Raw genomic sequence first — 21,840 nt, 5'->3', positions numbered from 1 at the left:
ACTAATTAGACATGTACTTAAAAACAATAACTTACACTGACCTATAATCAGCAGACCTTAATTTTTCATAAAAATACATTATTTGTGCTTTATGTGATGTGAATGTATCTATCAAATCGTGCTGATGACCACAATAAAATTTCCATTGGAGAATATATGTACCACAATATGCCATTACATGAGATCCCTGGAATTATATAAAACAATATAATATTATCAGACTGTTTTTTCGAATTTATTTCCTCGACTATAAGTCATTAACTGCAGACACATGCAAGGAGTAAAATTTGATACATTATTGCTGGAAACTATCAAAATAAGAATACTTCATTCCTGTGCTCTTCGCACGCAAGCAGTAACAAATTTCAGATTTAAAAAAAAAAAATTAAACGGTCGAGCTTACATTGTTAAAATGAATCATCGAGATTTCCGCAGGGTTCATTTTAGCTATGATTATATACTTATTCGAGTTAAAATAAATTAGCCCTATTACGATAATATTTTTCAATCAAAGCTGATTCATACCTGAGTACTTTCACCATCATGACAAACAAGTGTTGGTTCAACTTTGTAATAATCTTGATTTTCTTTCCATGTTTTTTCGATTACTGAACGATGATGTTGTTCCGATTCGGAAAAACTGTGAGATTTTTGTAATGAATTTGTATGATTATGGTTAGCAATCTCTTGGATTGGCACACTAGTTCTATATACTGTGAATGCAACATCTTGTCGAACAACATCGAAATCCCATGTTAGTACACTACCAGGATCTTCATTATCGACTAATACTTCATGTACTTGACCTTTACCAAGTGTTGCTGAATGATATAATGAATCTTGTGATAAACCACCCTCTTTATCCATCCACGTTGGATCCGGCAAATATAATGATTTTGGTATTAATCCACCTTCGTGAACTTTAGTCTGCAAAAATAGTAGCATAATGCATAAGTATAATGACAATTCAGAGTCCTTTTTGACTTAAACTTTACCTTGCATGGCCCTCCTAAAAAGTCTGGAACAACTGATTCTGGAATATAATCAATTAGACCGCCATTTGGTTGTAAGTAGTCGTTACCTCCGTAGAATAAAAATTTGGTTCTTGTATTTTCATCTATAATAAAATATTTTTTAAAATTAATCAAGATGGCTATCCATGAATGGATTGTGCTGGATTCACGGAGTCAACACAATTTTCTAAATTTTGATTTTTTGTATCATGGAGAATTCATTTAACCAAATGGCTAAAATGTCAGTAGTGTTCCTTTTGCACCAGTGAAGCGTGATGGAGTGAGTGTAAGGCGCGAGTTTATTTTAAAAATATGACGCATTTATGTAGTATTTCGATCGTATATTTGTAAGTGTTCGTATTTTTTTCGTTCAAGGCACTTAAGTACAAAAGGAACACTAGTGGTACAAAAACTTCTGCCATTTCGTTGACAAATTTTGTCGATTCACCCGCTTGAGTTCGGTCTCCTTTTTGTGTTTTCGGATTCAAATTTGTTTGCTCTACGAATTTTATATTTTTAATTATTGTATACATTTCTGTAATTTTGATATATTTGACCTCTTATTGAATCCGTTTTAATACTTTTTATTGTAAAACGAATTTCAAAAACCTATTGAGTCAGTTTAAATTATCAATTCGATTAAATTGCTTTTCTATTTTAAAGATTACTAAAATTGACTGAATCTTACCAATAAATGTGCTAACTAAAGTCCATAAAATTGGAAATACTCGTGGAGCTCGTATAATTAATACACGACCCATTGTTTCGGGATAATTAGCTTCTACAATTTCAATGATGCGTAATAAAGCTTTAATGCCTGGTCGCCATAAATGACGCATATTTAATCCTTCTAAGTCTACTAATAATGTCCACGTTGATATTGGTTTACCTAATACCCTGGTGGCTTCATCCATTTGTCGTAAACCCTCTTCACAAACATGTAGCGTCTAAAAAAAAAAACGATTATCATAAAAAATGTTTCCAACAGTCAATTTCGGAGAAAAATTCAAGGTTAGCGGCTCTGATTGGAAGAATAACTCTACAATATAGGAATAAGAGATCAGACATTGGTGTCTCTAGAACTTTCGATGGGAGATGCTGTAGAAAATCTGATCAAAGAATCAATATTTGAAAATACTGCTACTGATGAACGATTTCAATGTTTTATAAGACAGAGCCAGTCAGCTATCACACATAATCTGTTGATGGCATAAATTATTCGGCTAGGGCGAGGTCAACCAGTGGCTGGGATAGGGGAACAGGATGATAGACAGATAAAATTTATAGTTATAAAATGAAGATTATAAAACTCTTTGGTTGTTAAATTGAAAAATAACAAATTCAATTGAAATTTCAAGAATGAGTTATGAATCCCGATTTAAATACTTTATTGTTATTTGCATTAAAAACTGTTTGAACCTACTTGAAACACTAACGCTTACCTAGTGAACAATTTTTGCAAATTTCAGGAAAAGAGTTCATTCAATGAAAAATAACAAACTTTTACAAAGATTATGCAAAGGTTTTTTATTGCGAGATCCAAAACAATTAAATACCCCATTTCATTATGTTACTTACCAATTTTAGAAGACCTTCTTCTCCAATAGATTTTAATAAACCTTTCACATCCATTTGTCCCAAACGTAATATGTACAAAGGTCGACCCACTATTAAAAAAAAAACATACATGAATAAAAATGATTTATTTTAAGCTAAAATATGAAGTACCTTTATCTTGATGATGCCAACCACCAGGAAAATAATCAACAACAACTTTTGGTAATTCATATTCTGATAAAATTTTATCAACTTGATATTTTTTACGCCATACAAGCGAATGTGATAACATTTCACGTGCTTTTTCAACATTAAAATCACGTGCACGTAAAAAACGTAATAAAGTTGTATCATTTGGCACTTTTCCCTTTAATAATTCAGCGACCCATGTACGTAATTGTACTAAACGTGATTCTTGTAATACAGTTAATTCGCCTAAATAACGTTGTATATAATCAGCTTCCAATTGAAATTGGACACTTTTACCTAGAAAAAGAAATGTTTATATTTACTTCTGATAATGAATATAATTAATTCGCTGAGACGTTCCGAATAGATTCAATTCGCAGAGAGCAAATGAGGATTCAGTATGTTTTGCAGGAGAGAGTACAATATGAACTCAACGGGAGCATTTTTTGAATAATTAATTTTATAGTACATATAGCAGTAAATCTTCTTGGTTTTCTTGAAAAAAAAAAACACAAAAATCTGGTTCATTTTGGTCAAGATATATCGAATGAAATTGCTTAGGATGGAATTTTTGTCTTTTTACGCTAGAAATTTGATAAATTACTAAAACAATTCAGAAATTATAATCTTGAAATTGCCAAAATAAGAAGAATAATTGCTTGAAAAATTGTAAAATAGATTTTTTTTTTTAAATCCAAAGATAAATTTTTTTAGTAAAAAGTTTTTTTCCAAGAAAAAATAAATTATTTTCTAAAGGTCTTATATTAAATAACTATCTAATCGCATATGTCTGGGTAAACAACATCAAAATATTGAAATAAATCATTCATTGTTTACAGAATTATAATTTGCAAAAATATTATTTTAAAGGTAGGCAGTCCTAAATTTAGTTCATCTGGCAAATTACTAGAAACTCTTTTTAGAGCTTTTATACTGTTATTTTGATCAGTTGTGCATACGTTTCTTGGAAATAGTTCCAAGAACACACAATATTGTAATAATACATACCTCCAGAATGTTTATTATTAGTAGCTCCATTTTGTGGTGAAATTAGATTCGATGCCGAAGCACCTAATTGTAAATCATTCGAATTTTCACTTGATGTTAAACCATTTTCAACTTCACCATTTCCAGGACTATCCGGTGGTACCCATATTGGTATGTGTGTAATACCTTCATCAGCTAATTGTTTAATATAAAATTCAATTATTTCTTTTCCTGCAAAGCCAATAATAAAATTTGTAAAATTTTCTGAAAACAGTATTTTTTATAATTTTAATAATTTTAAATTTAATTGCTGATTCATTTCTTGTTTGCTTTTTTAAACACAAAATCTTCGTATGAAAATTTCTATTTTCTCGAACTTTATAGTGGGAGGTCTGGTTAGACACGAGTTTTAAAAATCTAATAAAAATCGGCAAGTGCATGGTCCAACAAATTGTGTTATTACCTTTTGCAACTGTTTGTGAATATTGTTTCATGCCAATTTTTTCGACTGTATTCTCAAAACCAAAGAAATTTTTTATATCAAGAGAAGCATTTTGTTCAAAACATGTCCAATCGGCATTTTCTGGATGAACCTAATTTAAACAAAATATTTGGTGTTAAATAAATTTGATGTAAATTATTGAATTAATAAAATGCACTTACGAAATAACGACATTTTTCATTAATGATAACTCTAGTTGCAAATGATTCGTTGTATGCGTCAATTTCAAGAACCCGTTCACGACGATTTAACATATTTTTTTGTATAAAATATACACAATCAACACCAACAATCTGTAAAATAAATTGAAAATATGCATTTAAATTAGTTTACAACAGACGGTTTTTTGTTTATATTAGGAATAGGCATGTTGACTAAATTTTTTTAACATTTTAGGTGATGAATTCTCATTTCACGGAAAAGTGAAGTTGGTTTTTGAAAATCTTTAGCAGTACGCAAAATATGAACATTTAAAATTCCTAATTAAACAAAGAAGAAGATACAGGTTAGTGACGTCATTGTCCGATAACACTATAGACATATATATAAAACTTTGGTTTGCTAAAAGGAGATGGACAACAGTCTTTGAATGCTTATTTATAACTTTTTCGTTTTTTAATCAATTTTAATTTCTCTTTCAAATTTTGTCATGGTACTTGGTACATCAAATCTAGTTTTACATTTTTATGCGTATGGCAAATTCGACATCAGGCAATTATCGTATTGGTCTCGTTTGTTATTTTGATGAATCATTTGGCGGAGGAGTTTCATTTTATTCATTATGAAAGAAAATAAGCTCTTAGTTTTTCATTGCACAAAAATAACGAAAAAAGTTCATATTAATCTTTGTCAAAGTCAAAGGCGTAAATCGTAGTCAAAGACTATTCGAGAGATATACGATGATAAAGTTTAAAACAAAACATTAAAAATAAGTACAAAATTTTTTTGTTTTAACTTGTGGTTTCTTTTACATAAATAGTGAAAAAAGTAAATATTTGGTCAAAGTCTTTTCATTTCTGAGATAAACGAAGGATTATTAGCTTTATTATTTACTTGAAACTGTAGGATTATAAGCTTTATTATTTACTGTATTCACAGTATTGTTCATCAAGTTAATGCATAAAGTCCATAAAATGAAGAAACTATTTTTTTGAGTAAGAGAACATTTTATAATGTCAAAACGTGATATTAGTCACAATTTTTCAAGTTAATTCTGCGAGGTACATTAAAAAAATTTTCCAAAACTCTGTGCGCATAGAACTCAACAACGCGATGTATCTGAGCGAGATTAAAGCGTTTAGTCGATCTTCAGACATTGCCAGCCTAAGATATATTTTGAGAGCTTTGTTGCCACAGGCAAAAATTCCAAAACTCGAAGCATTTGGTAGACATTTGGAAACGAATTTTGATCGACCCACACGATTTGGTCGACTATAGTTGTTATTTGAAGGAATTCCAAAAGTTGCGTTAGGATCATATGTGAGTTACGTCAAGATCAGAGTTTCGATCCTTTTTCTACTGCTAAATACTGGTCTATGCGATTACTTTAGTTTTTTTCTTATGCAATGATTGGACAAACCAAAATAACACTATCGAGGAATGAGCAAGTGTATAGTTCCATTTCCTGTGGGGATTTTCCTTTGCTTACACTCACACTTATAAATGAAAGTTTTATTGTTGATATCAGAGGAAATATTATTATTCAATGATATGGTACATCAGGCTAATCACTCCTAAAAACGGTTCGTTGAACAAAATATTTAGATAAATTCTTAAAAATGGATCACTCAATATGACATAGGTTTGAGTTAATTAAACAATAAATATTCTGTTTCCCTTTTTTAATTCAATTAATAATTTATATATCATATGCTTTTTTATGTATTCTTCGGATAATAGAAATCAATATGAATGAATTCAGTTAATTAAAAATATATTTAAAAATATTTAATGACCAATTATTAATTCATAGGCAGGAAGTAAATTTATTTGTGTATCCATTCAATTTTACCCTCGTTAGTTACTTTGAAGCAACCCGTGGTATCTATCGTATTTGAGATGCAGTTAATTTATTATATGAAAGTTTAATTATTACATTTTTTTATAAACAAAATAAAGTATTATATCTGAAATCGAAAAGTTACTGTACATTTGTTCCTTATTTTTATATAATGTATAAATGAATTATATCAAGGTATATTAGATTTAGTCTCAGGTTTGTTACGGTTAAAAATATTGATGCTAGGAACAAAATTTTGGTATAGGTGTTTATAAAATCACCTAATTAGTCCATTTCCGGTTTTCTAGTTCTCTTCTAGTTCTTTTAGACTATTACAGTTATATAGTTATGTGTTTATACTGATAATCATGTTTTAATTAGCAATTAGTGATAATTGAATTTGTGTTTTACTGGTCTACGTAGAGTCCTAACACTTATTACTGTACTGTTGGAGTCTGTGTACAGAGTAGTGATGTGACGAATATTTGTATATATTTTTTTTATCATTTGCAGTCGCATGAAACGTTGGGAATGTTTTGCTAACCGTTTTGATTAAAAAAATAAATGTAAATTATGTACGGGTATGTAATGAAAAACAACTAATAAGATTTACTAGCTCGACCCGTACGGAATTATAGCTCGCGTAGTTATAGTAATCTTCGGCTTCGTAGGATACATCTCATCCATCTTGTAAACCGTTGGCGATAGATCAAAAGTTTAATTGTAAAAAATATTGCTTATAACATTAAATAAACAACTTTTGTTTGAAACATTTTTTCGTAAACATTAATTCGTAAAGTGCCTATACATAGTATTTCAACAATTAAGTCTGTCAATTGTTTCTTTTTACTTGTTTTAAATGAGCTTATTCGACGAGCTCTTTTTAATTTTAATGAAAAATTTGGATGCATTAATTTAATACATAAAAATATTGCAGAAATAATTCGCATTCGCGAATATTGGAGAAAACATTCGGATTCGCGAATGTACAAAATACAATATTCGTCCCATCACTAGTACAGAGATAAAAACCATATTTTACTTTCCGTTAAAACAATTAAATGTATTATTAATCATAAAACATGTGATTGTGTTGATTTCGTCATAATTAATGGTACTTAGTCACGTGTTTAACCATAAATGAAAATTGTTTACATGAACACCAAATCATCTATGTGAAGTTAGCACCCCCAAACTTTCAATAGTTGATAAATTATACAATTGCTACACAATTAATTATTTTCTGACGATTTAAAGAGATAAATATTTCATGTGAATAATTCTGGAAACAGTGTTTAATGTTGAATATGTAAATATTTGTTTCAGAATATGAAATTTTTGAAATCATTTTTGAAAATTCCCGAATTTTTAGCATCACAAACTTAAGAATAGATAAAAATACGTTTTAAATAATCTTACTTGTTATTGAAAAATGAAGGATCCATTATGTCTTAAAATTTTACTCTTTCGATTTAAACATTTAGGGTTCTTTAGCGTACCAACAGAAATCTGCCGATACAATAAGTCAAGTTCATTCGACCGTTTCGGTGGTGCGAGGAAAAAAGAAAAAACTAAACCCACAAAAATACCACATCAACTGTTATTACCTACTTAGGGAAGAAGTTAGTTAGCTCGACAGTGGTGAATGACTTCGCATTGATGTTAAGACAGAATTTTGGTGCCATTTTTACAACAGGGCGAGCAGGGCGAGAAATCACATTTTAGACTAAACTTTATGATTTCACTTAATTTTAGAAATTATTTTCTTAAAAAAATAAATATTTTTTTTGTCTACAAACCTTTTTTACTAAATAGGGAGCTTCAACATTTATCTTACATCTTCGTACAACAGTGTGAAATGATTTATCTTCAGATTCCTCATCCTCTGTGATCGTGCTATCTAAAAGGTCAGGAACATGTGGACATGTTGGAAATCTACGTTCATATGCCTGGAAAAAAAATAATATGATTATTTTTTGTAGGAAAAAAAAGAATTTCGTAATGCAAATGTATCTATTATATAGGAGATTTTTAAAAATTTTCCAGCCTCATATTTTTAAACAGAAATGAAAATATAGTATTTAGTTTTATACGCAGGGGCACTTTCATGCTCATACAGAGTCAATTTAAAAAATGTCTCAGAGTCTAAATGGCCGTGCGGTTTAAAGCGCTAGTTTTAGAACGTAGGATTATTTAGACTTAGGTTGCGGGTTCGAAACCAGGCAGCGGCAGTGTGAACAATTTATAATTAATCCACATCAAAAAATGTAATTGTATATGTTTGTAATTGATTAAATAAAGATTAACAAATAATGATGTGGGTGGCCTCTGTGATTAGGCATGCGTCACAAAAACGGAGGTTAAACCCCATTATTATTATTATTATTATTAAAAAATGTCTCATTCCTTCTAAGAATAATCCGAAATGTTTTTTCGCGTTTTTTGACTTTTCATTCTGTTTTCGAAATACAAAGTTGGGCATTTTTTTTTAAATACATCCTGTATTTATCAACATTTCTCTGTATAAATTACATTAAATTACTCTAATTTATGTTATATAAAATTTTGATTTTATTTATGGCAATTTTTCATAGAAATGTTTTTTTTGCATGTTTCGTAAGAAAAAATAATAGTCTGTTTATATAAAATATTTAATAAAGATATTTTATGCAATAAACTTATCACCTCTATATACAAGATGAAATATGGTGGTTATTCATATAAAAAACTGATGTTTTTGTTATTCAAATTAACTTAAGCATTCCTGTGGGCTGTATTATGTATTTTGTTAAATTGTATCCCTTTCAGGACCCACAATCAAATTATTTTACTAGATTTATAAAAATTATTATTAATTAGCTAGACCGGTTTCCATTGCTTAGGAAATCCTCTCTCGAAAAAATAGTATCTATTAAAATAACATATATTTTTTTAAAATTCGGATTTAGGAAGCTGCAGTTTGATTTAGAATTTATGTTACATTATTATTTTAAAAAATTATTTCAAATACCCTTGAAAAATATAATAATTGCATTGAAAAATTAAAATGTCTGATTCATTAATTATTAGAAAAAAATCTGAATTAGCTAATTTGTAATCGATGAGTAATTTATGTCTAGGTAAATAAACTAAATAAAATTTATGTTAATATATTTATGAAAATTTGTTGTGAAACTAGAGCGGCCACATACATCATAGCTTCGACAAGTTTTTATAAATACTTATAAATATCACCGCAATGAATGAGAGTTAAAAAAGTGAAGTATTCCCAGTCAAAGCTGATTTTTGACACAAAGCATCTTAGACATATAATCCCTTAGCTTAAATAAAGGAGAGCAAAGCGAGATGCAAGTGAAATCACAGTATTTCGAAATAAAGGTGGAATTTCAAGAATAAATTAAAACTACTAATACATATTAGGGCCGATTTAATTATTTACGTAAGGGTGATTTTGGCGATTTTGATCCCCCTGTAAGGGTAGGTACATAAGATTTCTCGATTTCTTAAAGTTTGGCGTAACAAATATTTTATTTTTTTAACAGGTAATTTTGGTTTAAGATGTAGTTCGAAGTATACATTCTAGAATCAAGAAAACCATTCGGCATCCAAAATGTAACTAGATTTCTATTATTAAATTTCGACTTACAAAATATTACGTAAAGATAAAGGTTTTATCACTCCTTCTCGGGCCCTTACGTAATTAATGAATAGTTGTTCCTTAACATCTCAAAAAAGGTCTGATTGCTCGAATTGGATCAAAAATTGATAAAGTTATCCCAGAATAATATAAAATAACTTTTTTGAATTTTTTATAATGCGGGAAATTTTATTTTATCGAAAACATAACTTTGCTCATTTATCTTTTAAATAATGTGGAAAGTTTCCAAATGAATTGACAAACAATTTATTGATAAAATTAAACTAACTGCGCCAAGAACTGTCTACAAAAAATATTTTAAAATAAATATAATTTTGATAGGAGTTACTGAAAATTCCCATAGTTTTTATCAGCGATAACCAAAATAATTTTGTATATTAATCATTTTCAGAAATATAATTTTCAAAAACAATACATTTTTTTTAAATAAGATAAAATAATGTTTGTATTAAAATAAAATTGTTTTATAATCAAAATTTGTTTGTATAGCTTTGCATAAACAAAAAATAATAATATATCAACGAAACCTCGACAATGTAGTGTTTGTTATTACTATTATCATATGACCAAGAATAATATGTTTTGTATACATGGTGCTTATGGAAAAACTTACTGTTCGTTTTTATAAAGCTAGTTATTTTCAAGTTAAGCCGATTCCTAGTATAATCCAGCGCTTACGAAAGTAGTCGATACTTTAGGTTTGATTTAGGAAATAATTCCTTTAAGGTATACTCGTGTTGCAATTTTATTGTCCACAAGAAGTATACTTTCGAACAGTCAAAGTTTCAAATTATGGTTTAAAATTTTGATTATTAATTCTGTTAAAACTTAACTAAAATAATTAAAGTTCGATTTGTCCCAATTTCCTAGACCATTGTTTTTTCTATTATATAAATACGTATTTATATAACAAGAAAATTGGGGGCCATCGAAATTTAATTCGAAATATCCTAGAGTTCTCATTTATTATCTTTGATAATATTTATATCAACTAAAATAATTTGATGAAAGATAAGTATCTCTGATACTCTATCGAAATTTTAAGATTTAGAACTAATTATTATTATCATTTTAAACATATTTATTTTATAGAAAAATTTTAAAAAAGACAGTTAGTTATTTCGTTAGAAATTTCGTGTTTATGTCACTCCTTCACACTATGATAATACACATCCAAATTTGGTAAAGAGGTTTTTCTTTTTTTTTTTAGTTTATTCAGGAAGAGGTCTGCAATCAATTATAGAACACCGTGTGTATATAGAGAGATAATGTCAACGTCCTGAAATTTTTCGCCATTCGCCAAGTATTTAGTAACTTGTTTTTATAACTTTATCTAAAGAAGCACTCTGTATACAACACACATGCATGTGTGTAATGTGATCATACATAGTGGCACATATTGTATTGTATTGCACATTTGTACACATACCAAACAGCTGTATCTCTTACCTGTAGTTGTTTAGTGGCTAACAGTCTATTTATTAGAATGTTAATATATAATAAAGGTAAACAACTTTGTTCATTCTCAACAAGACTCAATAACAACCTTCAACAAATTTTTGAAACATATTGTTTGTTGTTAAGTATGCATTTTTTTTAAATATTTAATTTGGTATACAGGGGTGATCTTTAATTGATTGCAGACCTCTTTACTTCCTGAATAAGCTGAAAAAAAGAAGAAAATTTGTAGTAATTTTGCGTTTAGGTTACTCCTCTACACTATGATAAAACACATTCCCTCTTTAAGCGGTGTTTTATTCGATGAATCTTATTTGAATGAATGTAATTTTTATTAATTGATTTGGTTAATTATCTCGTAAATTAAGTTTCAGATTCAAATTTCATAAAGAGCATTTTATTCTTTTTTATTTCAGCTTATTCAGGAAGTGAAGACGTCTGTCGTCAATAATAGAACACCCTGTATACATTAGTGATATCTATTACCCAATTTGTTTTATTTTAATTAATTAAAATTTTTAATTACTTTTTTCTAATACTGGTAAATAGTAACTACATCTTCAACAGAGAGCCGTCAGGTATAAATATCTTAATATATTCGGAATCCAGGGAAAGTCAATGAATCGTTATAGAAACTCTGCGACTGCATTGTTTAAAGCTTAATTAAAGAAGTTAAAAACAAAAAATTGTGCGATGTTGCCAAAGAGGTGGGAGACACCCCTTCTCGGGGATGGACAAATTTATTCTCAAAATGACAACGGAAATCGATATAGGAATGAATTTATAATATATAGAGATGAGATAATTACAGATTGCTTCATCAAGAAGTTAGTCATCCAGTCAGGATTTGGTCAACCTCCAAGAAAATGATGCGATCATTTACAAGGAAGGGAAAACTATTTTATTGAATCACTTTTTTCATCTTTTTATGGAAACTTGCTTAACAGATTACTTATATCGTATCCATCGATGGAAATGAAAATAGGACAGGTTAGGAGCAAAACTCTTGTCAAAAACTAGGATTAAAATAGAATTAGAATCAACTTAAACTATTTTAACTTAGCTAAAAAATTTAGGCAGTGTAAATATTTAATTGAAAGCCTTGTATATTATAGCTACTAGGTTAACAATAACTAGGTAGGTACTTGCCATTGATTGATTGATTGAATGGTTATGACTAGTAAAGAAGTAAATATGTATTTTATTCATTCTTGAATAGATCAAGAAATTCTTTTCATATTCATAAGAAAGACATTGTCAGGTTACTTATTAGAAATTACTCTGCTGGCGCCTAAATAAAATAAGGTATATATTACACCAAAGGTAGTTTATTCATTGTTATATTGTCTTCTTTGTTATGAGAAAATGCATAATCGTGTATTTTTTGCATTTTTTAATAGTAAATAAGTATACGTTAATAATGCGTTATCACACGCATAACGTACAAAACTTTATCTATGCATAAAAAAATAAGGGGTAATAGGGTATTATCGTTAGTCAAAAATAAATCATGAAATTTGAAAAAAGTTAAAATTTATGTAAAAATATACCTACGCTCATTTCTTATAAAGCAGTATATCTGAAACAAGCTGAATTTACCTTTCCACTTCTAAAGTCCAAAAATTAACACACGCCAGTATTACTTTGTAGCCCATATTATAATAGAAGTAAAACAAACATAAAAAATTTTATAATTGAAAAAGCTTTACTTTGTAACTTTGTGTAAGCATGGCAACTGTTTGAGATAAAAATTTGCTAGTAGTGTGATTTAATTTAACGGTAATTAAATACAAATATTTAAAACTAAAAATATAAATAATAAAAGCATTGCTTCATCTGAATTCTATAAGTATGTATGTAACACGTGAATACTTTTTAATTTTAAAACAAACTTTTTCATATGTTTTTAATTTTTATCAACACACAGTATACAGGTGGTTTCATGTAAAACGGATCTAAAATAATATTTTGAATCAGTGTAACCTTTTAAACAATATTTGGGTATTGCATGACACTTAATGAAATATTTAGACCTGTAGCTTATAATGAGAGGTAAGTTTAAAATCAATATTTTCTTATTATTTCTCAATTTGGTGATACCTAATCAATTTTAATGAATGTGGTATTATTTCCAAGGTAATTTTCAACATTACCGGAGAAATAATATAAAAGTCAAAATTATTGTTTTCAAGTCGAAAATACAACATTTAAAATTTTTTAGAAACTTCTGCCAACTTTTAACATACCTGTGTAGACAGAATAGACTTTTTTCCACTAAGAATAAATCGGTTGGATAAAAGTTTCTAATGATTAATCATGATGTGTAAATAACAAAACATAAAATTAATTTTTATAAAATATAAGGATTATTTAAAAAAAAATAAATTCTTTAAAATTATACATCCGGTTACGTGAAAGCAAACACCAATCAGATGTACTTTGAAAGTACTAAGTCAAGTCATACGAAAGGCTATGTAAGCTTACATATACAAAAATATAAACTTGCATAAACAAAAATGATTGTATGTTACGGTTTGGTGTCATTCAAGACGCCATGATACTGTACACTGTTTTATAAGTAAATTTGAAGTGGTTTTTAAAAAAGTAGTATTTTTTTTAATAATACTTTCTTGATGTAAATCAGATACTAATGTAACGTAGGTATAAACCAATTTTTCAAATTTAGGACAAAAGCCTATAATATAGTCCTTTGCCTCGCGAAGGCTGTGTGCCTACTTGATAGTAAATCAGGTACATACTTGATGTGCGAAAATGACACACGGGTCATCTATGTAAAATTTAAATGAAATATTTTGTAAGCCCGATTAGATAAAACTATTTACAGAGACCAATCTGTACAATATTATATTAGCGATAATGTAAATAATTGACCTTGCTGATATATTTATTTGAACATTGAGTTAAGTTGAATATATTATTAAGCCGATTCTTTTATTTATAATAATAATAATAGTAATTTTACTGCTATGACAATGAACTTCCTTACTTTAATTAAACTGTTCTTCCTAAATTACTCACTCGTATCATATATAGGTGAAATACACACTAATTTGCATGTCTGTTTATTTTTATTATATTTTTTTAATGATTTCACAAACGTTTATTTTTATTCACCGATCATAAAAAATAATTCGTCTTATTTAAAAATCACTGTATCAAATGTATAAAATACTATCTAAAACAAGTGAAAACAAACAAATAAAACAATTGACTCAGTTAATTGTTAACATACCCTGTGTGAAAAGTATTGACTGTCAGTGCTTGCATTATTTTATAAGAAGAGGTTAATTATGACGGCCTTTCGACTGCCATTTATTGCATTTTCGAAAATTTCGAAATTATTTTCTATAATTTTTTTCGTTTTTCACAAGACCATCAGTTGAAGGTACCAGCAAATTTTCAACTCCCTATCTTTCATAGTTATGGAGAAATTGGACACCAAACTCTTGTCCTAATTTGCGCTCTCACGGGTAAACGAATTATGAAATTTTTACGGTGGACGCCTATAATTTGCCCTCCAGAACTACACTATGTGAATACTCGTAGATGTTTAACTATAAATTTTTTAGTTATACATAATACATATATAGGGATTTAAGAAAATTATAGGTACTAATTAAAATAATTATATTTTATTTTTAAAAATAAACACTGAAAAAACTAGTATTGTATGTGTAAATGTAAGGAAATGTGGAAATCAATTCCTGTTTAAAATGGAATTTTTACGTAACATTAATTAATATCAACTTATAATTATTATTTTTTGGATCTACCAGTAAATGTTGAAATTATTATAGTAAACATAATTTATCATATTCCCAAGTGAAATTCTTTTTTTCGAAAAATTTATTAATAACTACAGAGTAGTTTTATTAATTGTCTAATATATTATTAATTACAAAAATTTAAATATATTTTAATTTGTTTATTACCAGTTTTAAATTTTTAGTTGTTTTTCATGAAATAAAATTTTGATTAAAGTTTAAGAATAATCGTTCCCTTGAGTTTAAGAATAATCGTCAATTAAAAAAGACATTTGCTATCAAAGACGTAACTTTTTTCAAGGGTTAAATTTCAGTTGACTTTAACTAACACAGAATCATATTTGAAAAACTTTCTACTGATTTTTCTATTATTTTTTATTCTAGTCTATTAAATATATTAACTTTTCTCTTATTTCAAAAATCTGAAAAGATTAAATTAGATTTTTTAATAAGTTTAGTTAATTCTATTCTAAACAGCAACAACTTGTCTATAAAAACAAATCCAAATTAAATGTCCTATTTTCAGTTATCAGTTATGATTTTTAACAACCTCGTGTGCAATTATTTATGTGTTAAATTGCATAAATAAATTAAATTCATAACAAGGTCGCATGTTTTGTTAAATATCGTATTCATGAAAATTAATTTTTCCACTTACGTTAATTATGCATGGAAATAGAAAATTAATACCTATATTTTCTATACCACACTTCTTTCTTTCATAAACACCTATTCATTTTAAACATGTGATGTACGTCGTTTATAGGTGAATATTTAATTCGAATTAAATATTTATTTAGTTACAGGGAATCTACCATATTAAATCAGCGGGTTCTAATAAAAATTATATGTCAATTCAATCGCGTATGTCTTTCAGATTAACTTCCCTGTATAGCAAAGTTATTGTAATTTTTCAGCTGCTTGAGACTGTATATCGAATGTTTAGGTAACTAATGTTAACCAAACGAAATTTGTATTGTGTATTTGATAGAAAAGCGTGTTTAAAAATGATAAGAGTGTTTAAAAATTAATAAAATCTCATAAAAAGTACGTCTCATCTGGCTATCAGATAGGTGAAGATCGACCTTAAACCGTCTCTAAGACTAATACATCTTATATGAGTCTTATATTAATTATCATATTCATCTTTAATATTTGAAAGTTAAAAGCCTTCGAGTATAACATACAAATTTCATCTGATCCCTTAGAACCTTAGATAGATAAATGGTCTCGAAAAACTTCCATTTATTGTAATACCATACCAAACTTCATACAACATTAACATTAATAAATTGGTTCGAGAAAAAGTATCACACCGGAAGTTGCGCAAACATAACAGTTATTAGTGGGACTTAAACCTTGACAAGAACATATTAAGAAGAACATTATTCATTTATATAAGGATTCAATTAATACGGAAATATCAATTATTTATAGCGTCTCGTCGTAAATATATATATACAAAAAAGTATATTTCTAATTACATAACAATACTAGTTTTTTCTATATTCAAATTAAAATACATAAATTTTTATATGCAAATAAATTACTGACTTAACTTTGGTATTAAAATACACGATTATCAATAATGATATTTTTATTAGAATTTATATTACAGGGAGACCAAATAAAAATCCGAACTTTCCTTATTAATATTATAAATGCGAAAATAACTCTGTCTGTATGTTACGCAATCACACCTAAACTACTGAACCAATTTAAATGAAATTTGGTATTAATGAGATATTCGCAGCGATTATAATTTATGACTGAATTATTTTATTTTTCAAAATGCATATAAAGAAAAATCCCATTTGTAAATAATTGGTCAAAATTATGTTAATTTTATAATTTTTAACCTCAAAAAAGAAGAAGATGTATAGTCGACTGTATGAATTTTTTATGTATGCTCACCGATTTCTCCGCCAATTTTGAAAATTTTGTTTGTTTGAGAAGAGTATACTCTCGAGGTGGTTGCATAATTGTTTCAGTCAAGTTTTTAAATATTCTGAGATAGTTTAAGATACGTCAGACGTCGTGGCGTATATTTCATCACATACACCAGGATATTCAACTTTCTGGGTCAAAAACTTTCCGTATACGATAGGTGTCACGGAGTGGAGAGGTATTATTGAAAATTTGGTATGGGACGAAAGTGGTCTTAACATTTTTAATTACATTTTGGTCTTAAAATTTTGTGTGTAAGTAATTTATGAATTAACTTCTAGAAGTTAATAATAAAATTTTGGAGCTCTATAAATACATATTTTATGGAAAGATCCTTGATTTTTATTTGAGATAGTGAAATTATGTAATTTAATTAAACACAAAGGTTAAAACAGGATTTTTGTGTATGAAAAAAATTTATCTTTAATTTGATTAGTACAAAATTAAATGCGTAGTGAAAGAAAAAATAAACTTTACAAATTAACTACTCAAAAGTTCATGATAACAGAGCATGTCACATTTTATTATCAGTTGAATAGCCAATGTAGTATATATTTTGACCAAAATTTAGTTCAATAAGAAGTGAAAACAAACAATTGACTGAGTTAATTGTTGAAATACCATGTATAGGCAGTGTTGATTACTCTTTCACATTACACATACATACATGTCACACATATACCACTAGTTCGATTTACATCTAGGCATATAAATATCGCGATTATGACAAAGTACATGCGTTAAGCAATGCATCTAAGTAAGAGATATTATAGATGTTTTATGAAATTGCAAAAAAAGACTTGTATCGTCGCTTCGATGTCTTTTCAGCTATACAACAGTTCTTCTGTTGTGTGCCTGCATAGAGTGGGAGAGAACACATGTATATAATACTGCTCACTTAGATGCATTATATAAAAATTTCAGCTTGATATGTTTTTTCGTTTTTGAGTTATCGTGATGACAGATGGACAGGCGACAGACAGACAGTCCGAAAATGGACTAATTTAATGATTTTATGAACACCTATACCTAAATTTTGTTCATAGCATCAATATTTTTAAGCGTTACAAACTTGGGACAAAACTTAGTATACCTTGGTATATTTCATATACATAAACTAAAGTACATAAACAAAAAGTCGAAAAAAATTTATGGTTTCTGATTTGAATGTATATAAGGTAATTTTGACCCAAAAAATTCAAAAATCGTATTCATTTGTTGATTGAAAGCATAGTTTTAGAAATATCACCCATTTTCTCATATTTTGGCTCGATATATCCGAAATTAGTTGCCTAACCGTTATATTAATACCATTTTTGTAATTTATGGGTCATAATTACCTTATAAACTGACTTTTACCGAAATTGGAGAGAAAAGAATTTCCTTGATTTTTTCGATTTTTTTAAAGGGGTACCCCTTAAAAAAATTCCAAAAAATCGAAAAAAATTTATTGGTTCTGATTTGAATGAAACGTAGTATATAAGGTAATTTTGACCCAAAAAATTCAAAAATCGTATTCATTTGATGATTGGAAGCATAGTTTTTGAAATATCACCCATTATCCCATATTTTGGCTCGATATCTCCGAAACTAGTTTCCTAATCGTTATATAAATACGATTTTTGTAAATTATGGGTCAAAATTACTTATAAACAGAGTTTTATCGAAATCGGAGCCAACATTTTTTTTTCGATTTTTTCGATTTTTGTAAAGGGGTACCCCTTAAAAAAATTCCAAAAAATCGAAAAAAATTTATGGTGTCTGATTTGGATAAAACTTAGTATATAAGGTAATTTTGACCCAAAAAATTCAAAAATCGTATTCATTTGATGATTGGAAGCATAGTTTTTGAAATATTACCCATTATCCCATATTTTGGCACGATATCTCCGAAACTAGTTGCCCAACCGTTATATTAATACCATTTTTGAATTTTTTGGGTCAAAATTATCTTATAAACAGAGTTTTATCAAAATCAGAGACAAAAAAATTTTCTCGATTTTGTATAAAGGGGTACCCCTTAAAAAATTCAAAAAAATCGAAAAAACCAATACTTGTAATTTTGGAATAATTAATAATTTTATTTACACATACAAACATGTGACACATACATAACTGATAATCAAGTATAGTACATATTATAAAATTTCCGCCTTATTGGCGCCCTCACGGGTAAACAGTGATGTTTACGAAAAAATGTTTCAAAAAAAGTTGTTTAATTTTTGATAAGGAACATTTATTACATTTAAACTTTTGTTCTATCTCTATCGGTTTACAAGATGGGTCCTACGGACCCAAGACCCAATTGACCTATGATGCTCATTTACGAACTTGACCTCACTTTTTACGTCCTGAGTACGCTGTAAAAATTTCAGCTTGATATCTTTTTTCGTTTTTGAGTTATCGTGTCCACAGACAGACGGACGGACGGACAACCGGAAATGGACTAATTAGGTGATTTTATGAACATCTATGACAAAATTTTTTTCCTAGCATCATTATTTTTAAGCGTCACATTCTTGGGACTAAACTTAATATACTATGTATATTTCATACATACATGGTATAATAATCAATAATTATCTATACATACATGCATATTTTAAAATTTTATTTTATTTAAAATTTTTGTCTTTACTAGTAAAGAATGTTTACTTGATTTGAGAAAGCACATTCTCTAAAATATGACAAGTATTTCAATGTTCCGAAAGCTATGTGAAAATTAATTTTTATTTTCAAAAAATTCAAAATTTTGTACTTTGCGCATTTATAGTGTTCGTCTAATGTTTTCCAGCTATGAATCAGAGCGAGGTTTTAATTGAATCTGAAAACTTATATCGTATTCAATACCCGCATATGGTTTCCTCACAAATGCCATTGTCAGAACTGTACCAAATTGAAATGAGATCACACGGGAAGCACCAGATTCCAAATAAAAAATCATCAAAATCGGATCACCCAATCGAAAGTGCTGAGATAACAAACATCAATCGAATTGAGAACATTCTCCTTTTTTTGAAGTAAATTAATAATTGTAAATAAAATATTAATTGTAATTAAAATCGATATTCAAATATCATTATTATCACTTTTATAAAAAAAATTGTTTCTAATTTGAAAATAATTATTAAATGAAGCATATAATTTCATTTTATGATAATATAAAATCGAATAATTTCAAGGACATTTTCTTGTTACCATTTAGTTAACTTGTTAATTAAACTAATATTAACACACTTAATCATTAAAATTTTATTAAAGTTAACATTTAGTTAATTTAGTTATTTATTCTCAAAGATAATATTGTAGCACGTAATAAATCGTTCGATTGTAACAGAAATACAGTAGGGTCACCCTTTTAAATACAGTAGAGTTTCGATAATCCGAATACCCAAAATATGAATTGACGAAGCGTTAACGATTATAGAATATAGAAATTTGGAAATATATTTTTATACCAGGTGGAAACTTTAACCCCGAATAATAAGCAAGCACCACTATAGTGGTGGGTAAAATAGTGACGCAGAGCGATGAGTGACAGTATTATGCTCAAAATAGATGTCAGCTAGAAAGGAAAGAAGAGTCATTCGGATTAGTTTTAGTTCCAAATAATGTGGCTCTGCTACTGTCAAAATCCTAATGCGTAATTTTGTGTGGCCGTATATGTTACATAATGCACAGTACTAAAAATAGCTCATGGATGTATGTAGAATTTTTTCGGGTAGGAGATTTCTTTTAGAACGTTATTCTTTATAAAAGAACAAAAGTTTATGACTATATAAAAAATTGCGTTGCAATATAAATTTTCCTCTAATTTTCTCATTTTTAGACCTCTGTGTTATGTAATCCCTTAATTAGTTTTTAAAACTTTAGACTTTAAATGATTTTAAAAAAAGTCTTGAAAAGTCATAAAATAAAACAAGAAGCACATTGTTAGCACGTGGAAGTCTAAATTTAAATATATATATAAATAAAATAAAAACAATATACGTTTCATTAATATCATCATAATAACAATTCATTAATATCATTATAAATGTTTATAATTAAAATTATTTATAAAAAAGAAAAAGCATGTTATATAGTGCGGCTGTTGTTGGATAAATAACAAATATCAGGCAAAGGATTTGAAATTTTTCTATTAAAAACTATTTTGGGTCCAGTTTAAATAACTTTGGGTTGATTTTTTAGTAAAATTTAAAATATTACATATCAGTCGCATGTGCGTTCTTCCCTTGAAAAGAACTAAAAATTATTATAGTAGTTTGTGTATTTAGTATCCGCGGTATGCTTAGGGTAGCGGGTTCGATTCCTCCCGTCGCAACAAAAATTAATTTAATTAATAGTTGTGATGGGCTGGAGTAGTGCATGGTATATGCATGAAGGAGGTACACTCAGCCTCTGAAATTGAGGAGCTGATACATCAAATTATCAGCGAAAAGGTGGTAAAACACATATATGGTATCACAATGGGCTCTATAGCCTAAGTGTGTCCTTCGTAGATAGCCAATGTAACCTAACCTAACCTAACCTTGTGTATTTAGTAGGAAAAGCAATACATTCTCGGATGATTATTGAATTGGAGCAAGTAAGTCGAAGAGTATAGCCCAATACCCAAAGTTATTTTTATATGAAATCATCTAAATATTATAAAATCGTAATTTTTGAGGAGAGAAAAAATATTGAAGATCAGCCTAAAAAATACTGTAACCTCGCACTTTTCGGACAACCAAAAGTTGTGCTTT

General features: G+C 28.2%; 1 protein-coding gene across 2 annotated transcripts in view; it reads right to left on the bottom strand.

Annotated features, from left to right (window-relative positions):
* Nucleotides 1-21,840, bottom strand: part of LOC123293409 (SEC14-like protein 1) — a 51,556-nt gene that overhangs the window by 778 nt on the left and 28,938 nt on the right. The window contains exons 2-11 of one of the 2 annotated variants that reach the window (XM_044874223.1): nt 8,047-8,196; nt 4,410-4,541; nt 4,210-4,339; nt 3,768-3,977; nt 2,742-3,056; nt 2,592-2,680; nt 1,702-1,960; nt 996-1,117; nt 526-927; nt 36-187 (exon numbers count right to left, since the gene is read on the bottom strand). In XM_044874223.1, coding sequence (XP_044730158.1) covers nt 36-187; nt 526-927; nt 996-1,117; nt 1,702-1,960; nt 2,592-2,680; nt 2,742-3,056; nt 3,768-3,977; nt 4,210-4,339; nt 4,410-4,541; nt 8,047-8,196 — 1,961 coding nt within the window. The remainder of the gene's footprint in view (nt 1-35; nt 188-525; nt 928-995; nt 1,118-1,701; nt 1,961-2,591; nt 2,681-2,741; nt 3,057-3,767; nt 3,978-4,209; nt 4,340-4,409; nt 4,542-8,046; nt 8,197-21,840) is intronic. The other variant, XM_044874224.1, reaches the window with a different exon arrangement.

The sequence above is a fragment of the Chrysoperla carnea genome, chromosome 2, assembly GCF_905475395.1.
Source record: "Chrysoperla carnea chromosome 2, inChrCarn1.1, whole genome shotgun sequence".
NCBI lineage: Eukaryota > Metazoa > Arthropoda > Insecta > Neuroptera > Chrysopidae > Chrysoperla > Chrysoperla carnea.
Note: the sequence above shows the minus strand (reverse complement) of the source record. Positions and strands in the feature narration are given on the sequence as shown.